At 53.7% G+C, this 7,444-nt stretch overlaps 1 protein-coding gene across 1 annotated transcript in view; it reads left to right on the forward strand.

The window, feature by feature from the left end:
* The window catches only part of Asb2 (ankyrin repeat and SOCS box containing 2), a 26,434-nt gene that overhangs the window by 14,615 nt on the left and 4,375 nt on the right, over positions 1-7,444 (forward strand). Inside the window, exons 6-7 of the mRNA XM_013013260.1 lie at positions 1,153-1,324; positions 3,152-3,215. Of these exons, the coding sequence (XP_012868714.1) occupies positions 1,153-1,324; positions 3,152-3,215 (236 nt within the window). The remainder of the gene's footprint in view (positions 1-1,152; positions 1,325-3,151; positions 3,216-7,444) is intronic.

The raw sequence follows: 7,444 nt of genomic DNA on the forward strand, positions 1-7,444 counted from the left end.
CCTCCTCCTCCTCCTCCTCCTCTTTGCCTGGGCACTGTCCCTGCATTCCTTTGCTCAAGGCTAGCTCTCTTCCATGTTAAGCCACAGTGCCACTTCTGGTTTTCTAGTGGTTTATTGGAGATAAGAGTCTAAGGGACTTTCCTGCCCAGGCTGGCTTTGAACCATGGTCCTCAGATCTTAGACTCCCGAGTAGCTAGGATTATAGAAGTGAGCTACCAGCACCTAGCTGGTGGCTCTTCTTTAACAGGTCAGGCATGACCAGCCTGTGCCCAGGGCCATCTCCTAGACAGCTGGCATTGGCTGGGCATTGCCACTGTGATATTGTGTTGAGAGATTTGCTTACAATGCCATACATACACCTAGCAACAAGGGATTTTGGCTTCTGGTGAACAGATGGGTAAACTGAGGCTTCTAGAGGTTATCTGGAGCCAGGCACTGGCTCAACTATCTGGGCTCCTGCGGGCCCCTCTGCAGAAGAACCACATGCAGATGCTTCTCACCCTGCAGAAGGTGCAGGAGATTGAGCAGAAGGCAGAATATGGGCAGGCTCAGTTCCCCTTCCTACCCGCACAGCTCAGGGCTTGCCCCCAAGGGGGTGGAGGTAATCTCACTTCTGGCAGAAAAAGCAGCAAATCCCAACTGATAAAAAGATTGGGAGCTTCATTTATGAGGAGCTTCTTCTCATCAGGAGCTCACTGTGGGCTAGGAGGCTGCTCCTGGAGCAGAGCCTGGGTGTCTTACACAGAGGAAGGCCTAGGAGTGTGGCCTCTACCCTCAGACTGGCTGCGTTTGGGCCAGTATGTGTGAACTAGGAGGACTGAAACACATTATCTGGGTTCTCTGGAGCTGGGAGCAGCATGAAAGTCCCAGGGTTATAGATTCAGAGATAGGAGCAGCTAGGCACCCAGCACATAGTAAGTGCTCAGTAAAAAGCCGGCGTCATTGCATGCAGTTGTTGTTGGTCTCTAAGATACCTGTGCTCAGGCTGGCAGGGCTCTGGGTCTCAAAGTCTCCTGAGGAATCTGGGGTGGCCCTAGAATTGACTCCTGCTTTCTAGGGGACCATGGGGGTTAGCTTAGACTGCTAAGCATGGGAAGGCATACATCAAGGCAGGGCTGCCCATCTTTTACCACTCTGATTCTCTGACCCTAGGTGCTGACATTAATACGCAGGCCAGTGACAGCGCATCTGCGCTCTACGAGGCCTGCAAAAATGAGCACGAAGATGTGGCAGAGTTCCTGCTGTCCCAGGGCGCTGACGCCAACAGGGCCAACAAGGATGGTCTACTCCCACTTCACATCGCCTCCAAGAAGGGCAACTACAGGTCAGCCCGGGCCCAGCCACTACAGCCCCGCAGCGCAGCAATCCAGTGGTGGGGATGGGGAGGGCCAGGATAGTCCTGCTCCAAGTCCATCCCGGGGCCAGGAAGGCTCAGGAGGGGTCCATGTAGAGGACACCTGTCCAGTGGCTATGGGCAAGCATGCAACCACCATCGGTAACCATCGCCATTAAAATGGCGGCACGCCCATGCCAAGCTTTTGCCGGCACTTTGCACAGTAAGCTTTGTCGACTCTGTGACACAGATGCATTGCGATACCCAATTTGCAGATGAGGAAGCCTGAGGCACAGAGAGATGGAGGGGCTCATCCAAGGTCGCCTGGCTTATAAGATCTCAATGTCCCAGCTACGGGAATTGTACTCAAGGGACAGATAGCAAGCAAGCGCTGAATCCTAATGGGGCGCCTGGTACTTAGAGACAGGTGGGAGATGCTGACATCTCCCAGAGCAATTTGGTAGCTGGGAAGAGGCACCCGCATGTCCATGCATGTATGCACTCACATGTGCGTGAATTCATGCACGCAGGCATGCAGGGCGTGCAGAGTTGAGCCTCACAGGATCCTGTTGGAAAGAGACTAGTATGGGCTGGAGCAGAAGTGTAAAGGAGCTGGCATCTACCCGGGCATGCAAGCATAACTCTGACACCATGAATTCTGACACCATGAAAACTGGCAAATGCTGCAAATCTTCTCCCTGTGTCCCCTACCTAAGAGCCAGGGGCTAAAAGCAGTAGCACTTGGAGTGGAGAAAGATATCCCAGGGGAAAGAGGAAGATGCACTCTTAAAGGGGCAGGACTTCGTGAGGTCTGTTTCCCAGGTGACCTCAACACAGGGCACCAGGCTGTGGGTGGCCAGGTGGACCCTGGTCCCCACAGATAGGACAGAAAGCTGAGGCCCAAGTAGTCCAGAGCCCTATCCCATAGCAAGCCCTTCCCTGGGCTCTTAAGATGAGGAATTAGATACCCCACCAGCCCTTCAAAGCTTTTCTTCTCGATTTTAGACACCTTTGTATTGTTTTAGTTTTTTAAGTTACGACAAATTCATTCTAAACAGCCAGTTGTGGTGGCTCTTGCCTGTATTCCCAGCTACTTGGGAATCAGAGATAAAAAGAGGATCGCAGTCCAAAGCACACCCCAGGGAATGTTATCTGGAGACTCTATCTGAAAAACAATCTAAGTGCAGAAGGATGAGGAGCGGCTCACGTGCTAAAGCAGGAAGCCCTGTGTGGGAGAGAGAAAGGGAGAGGGTGGGGGAGGAGAGCTGATTGATGCGCAGGTGTAACATTGAGAATCTACAATGAATAGAAAACTTCACCCTAAATCCCGCTCGTGTACCCCAGGTGAGGTGCTCCGTTTCCAGTCTTCAAGGAGGAGAGAAGAGAGGCTGGGGAGAGGGGAGGAGAATGATAACAGAGAGCATGAAACTGGAGACTCGGGCAGTCCCACTGGCTACAGAGGCTGCCTGCACGTGTGATTAGCTTTCTGAGGGCTGCCCAGCAAAGGGTTAAAGCTAGGTGCTCAGCAGCTTCCGGTCACCTGGCAGGGCCTTGGCCAGCCAGCCTCAGCTCCTCACTCAACTCAGAGGTCCTCCCCACCCTGGCCTCTGGAGGCTGCTGGAGCACTCGGCATGACATTCCACATTCCGTAGTGCTTTCCATGCTTTCCGCCCTGCCGCCCTGCCCGCCCCAGCCTGTCCTGCCTGCCTGGAATGCAGCTCTGGACGCTGGTGTGGTTGTCAGCAGCATCTGCTCTTCAGCATGTGGGGAGCAGGGGTGGCCTAAGGGGCTCCTCATACCCCCACGCCCACCCCCCAGGTGCACTGTTTCCTGTTTTTCAGTTTGGCAAAGGGATCTTGTGAAATCAAAGATCAATACCAAGGTCAGATTTATTAAGAACCTGTGTGAGTCAGACAAGTGCAAACGCCCCCAAAGAGGCCCAGAAAAACAGGTGTACACCTGACCCTGGGCAGGTAAATACCTGTCTAGGCAGCAGAGCTGTGGCAACCTTCAGTTTCTTCTTTCTTTCTTTCTTTCTTTTTTGTTGGTCATGGTATTTGAACCCAGGGACTGGGCTGTCCCTGACCTCTTTTTGCTCCAGGCACTATAGCCCTCCTTCACATGGAACCACACTCTGCTTCCAGTTTTCTGGTAGTTAATTGGAGATAAGAGCCTCATAGACTTTCCTGTCCAGGCTGGCTTTGAACTGTGATCTTCAAATCTCAGCCTCCTGAGTACCTAGGATTATAGGCATGAGTCACAGCACCCAGCAATTCTCTTCTCTTCTCTTCCCCCTCCCCCTCTCCCTCTCCCTCCCTCCCTTTCCTTCTCCCTCTCCCCCTTATCTGTGTGTGTGTGTGTGTGTGTGTGTGTGTGTGTGTGTGTGTGTGTTCTGGATCATGAACTCAAGGCCTTGGCAATATCCCTTAGGTTTTTCTATTTAAAGGCTAGTTCCCTACCACTTGAGCCACAGCTTCACTTCTAGCATTTTGGTGGTTAGAGAGAGTGGTTAATTAGAGTCTCACAGACTATCCTGTTGGCTGGCTTTGAATCTCAATCCTCAGATCTGAGTTTCCTGAGTAGCTAGGATTACAAGTGTGAGCCGCTGGTGCCCAGCTTATGGCCTTCATAAGTCTAGGTGCAGTCTGGGTGCAGCCCTGGAGAGAACCAAAATCTTAGTGTCTCCTTCGTGGTAAGCAGAAAGTGAGACTTGCACCCCAGGCCTTGCCTGGTTTTTAAGTAGTCTTCCTTCACTCACATGCATGCATGCACACACATGTGCACACACATGCACACACATGTACACAGCAGAATCACCATGAGGTGCTAGTTCCCAAATGAGGGTCAGCCCGCCATGTCTCCAGTGAACACTGACAAAGGTCAGATGACTGTGACCTGGTGACCAGGATCTGCGTGTGGTGTGGTAGGGCTGTGGTTGCGGTCATGCTAGTGTTCAGGGCACCAACAGCCACCAACTGCCTACTGTGAGCTGACCAGACCAGGGTATGTGTGCCACTTCATCCTCAAAAAACAAGCTTGCCAAGAGACTTAGAGAATTGTTTTGTAATTCTGGCACCACAAGCCTCCTTTGATGGGGTATTATGAAGAATAAGAAGAGTCAAAAAGTTAATTCAGGCCAGGTGTGGTGGCACATGCCTGAAATCCTAGGTACTGGGAAGGTAGAGATCTGGAGGATCTTGGTTCAAGACCAGCCTGGATCAAAAAAAAATTTAGTGAGACCCCATTTCAATCAATAAGGAAGTCTGGTGTGTGTCTATGGTCTTAGTTATAAGGAAAGCTGGCCCCAGGGAAAATGGTGAAACCATCCCTGAAATATATCCAATGCAAAAAAGGTCTGGAAGCGAGGCTCAAGTGGTAGAGCACCTGACTACAAAGAACAAGGCTCTGAGTTCAGAGTCCAGTACCATGGTGGGGGTGGGGGGTGTAGGTCATAGAGTTCTTCTAAAGGACTAAAAGAGGCACATGAAAAAAGGGAACTTTAAACATTGCCTGGCATATAGTACGTGCTTAAGAACATAATAATCATGGCTCTTAGGGTGATGTGTTCCAGCCTTTGGGGCTCAACAAAGAACAACAATAGCTGTTAGCATCATCACCACCATCATCATCATGATGGTCAAGCGCGTCTGTCACAGGTGTGGTTCAGAGAGGTTAAGTAGATGACCCAGTACTGGGCAGAGAGCTGGTTGTGTTGCCCACATTCTGCCGACTGTCATCCACACTGCCCATGGGGGACACCCACACTGCTAAGGCCAGCAGCCTGCTTGTGCTCCAACAGCCTCACCCACGCCCTGCTGCGGGGCCGATGAGACAAGAAAGACATCAGAGCCCAGGCCAGGCAGGGGCTTGGCTACAGCCTTGGGGAACCAGATTTCTTGGCCAGGAAGGACCCAGGGGCTGGGGCAAGGGGAGTGGGGTTCCATGACCAGTGGGGAGTCCCAGAAGCAAGGCAGCAGGTAGGTTACCTGGACTGAAGTCCCCAGTCAGATCTACCCAGCAGCCACCACACCTACAGAGCCGCTGCCCTGGGACTCTCCACACCGCCCCAGGGTTGTCTGCTCTGCTCTCACGGTTCCAGGTAGCAAAGCTGAGCTGTGTGGTGCAGCCCCTGCCTGGGGCAGGGAGGGCGCCAGGCCCCCACATACCTCTGCTCTATGGGCAGTATTTACCTCCTTCCATCCATGGGGGCTTCTGAGCAACAGCTCCCCACAGGACCTCCTGTGGGAGAGTGGATGACCTCAACCCATTTGGTGGGGCTTTTGGCTCTCAGTCCTCCAAAACTGAACTGTCCACAGGGCCACTCCCCATAGTTAGAAATGGGGTACCACAGAAAGACCAGTTACCTTCATTCTGCCCTGGCTTGCCTCCCACTTTCAGTCCAACTTCCTTTTCTTCCCCATCTTGAACCCAGGCCTCGGTTTCACCCTCTGAAACGGAAGGGCTGGGCCCACTGTCCCTGCCTAGCATCACACAGGCCAGCGTTATTCATGTACCCTCTGGCTTCCCAAGTCCTCAAAATGTGCAGCCATCCCGTGATTCCCCGTCACTGAGACCTGAGGCAGAGGCCATCACGTTTCCACATTCCTTCCGTTTTCGGCTGGAAACCAGCTGCGGCCAGCCTGCCAGAAATCCCGGGCCAGCCCCGGTCGCTGTTGGTTCCCGCACTCGGGCACGTTACGGCTGTTACAGAGCATTTGTTGCCCATGGCCTTGGTCCAGGGCAAGGCCCCAGCCTTGCTTTTGACCAGCACCTCTGCAGAGTGAGGTCAGGTCTCCAGTGCCTGTACAAATAGGAATTAGGAGGCAATTAGCCCCCCTGGGTGTGTGAATTTCCTTTGGAGGTTTTAGAGATAGATTTTAGCCAAACACAGCTTCACTAACAGTAATAATGCTGTCCATGGAGACACTAGCAGGAGTCTGGCATCTGATGTTTGCCAGGAGGCCCGAGGTGTGGGAAACAGGCCGGGTGGCACCTGCTTCTGCCCAACGTGGCTGCTTCCCTTAGAGCCCCACGTGAAGCTGTGAGGTCACCTGACAGCGGGATTGCGTGATTAAGCTTTGGAATCATGTCAGCAGCAGGTGCTCGTTCTTGCAGGCAGCAGGGGTCTGGAGGAAGAGAACCAAAACAAAGGGTCCTGGGGCCAAGCCCCTAAAGATGTTCTGTGACCTCTAATTCTTCACTGCAGTGCTCTGAGCCACATCTGTTCAAAGGAAGCCGTAAACTGTTCAGGCTCCCCCCTCTGGGCTGCAGGGAAGGTAAAACAGGACAGGCAAGTTAACACACTGAGAAGATCGGAAAGCCCTTCAGGTGTTAGCCACCTCAACAGAAACAAGGAAGCCGTTCAAAGTGTGACCCCAGGGATCAGACTGCCTGGGTGCAAATCCTGGCTCTGTCACCTCCTAGCTGTGCATCCTTGGGGAAGTGACATGCTCTCTCTGGTTTTCTTGGTTCTCATCTGTAAAATGAGGATTATTATACAAGCAACACCACCAAGGTGTTCCTCTGAGATCAGTGTGGAGTCAGCAGGAGGTAGGAGATGAGGGCTGTGGGACCTGTGGCCTCAGCAGTAGTAGACTGACCGCGCTGTGTCAGAGAGGGCCCAGAGCCTGGGAGAAGCTGGAGTCTGTCTCCGGGGGAGGTGCTCAGTCCAGGAGAGAAGGAAAAGGCTGGCAGCGGCACCATGGCTAGCCAGCACAGGAGTGTTGAGGCCCTCGCCAGTCCCCCAGGGCCCCAGGGCAGGAGGAAAGGGACAGGGCAGCTCATCCGGGAAGCTGCCCCACAGGCAGGGCAGGGCTGGCTCCAGACCACCGCTAGGCCTCTGCTGGCCTTGGGGGGGGGGGGGCTCTGGTCGCTTCTGGTCACTTTTTCCCTAAAGTGCCCGGATGCTAGGAGGGACCTCCCCCCTCCCCCCCCACTCAATCTGGACTAAGAGTGTCAGGTCTGGGGAGTCTGCAGAGCTCGGATCTGAGCGTCTACAACCCAGCCACCCCGCGTTGGGGCTGTGTGGTTCTGGGGAAGGGGTGGAACCTCTCTGAGCCCCCCTCCCGGTGTGGCAGCCCTGACTGACGCGGCGGGGCTGTCGGTGCGTGC

This window comes from Dipodomys ordii, unplaced genomic scaffold (genome assembly GCF_000151885.1).
Source record: "Dipodomys ordii isolate 6190 unplaced genomic scaffold, Dord_2.0 Scaffold2, whole genome shotgun sequence".
NCBI classification, from domain to species: Eukaryota; Metazoa; Chordata; class Mammalia; order Rodentia; family Heteromyidae; genus Dipodomys; species Dipodomys ordii.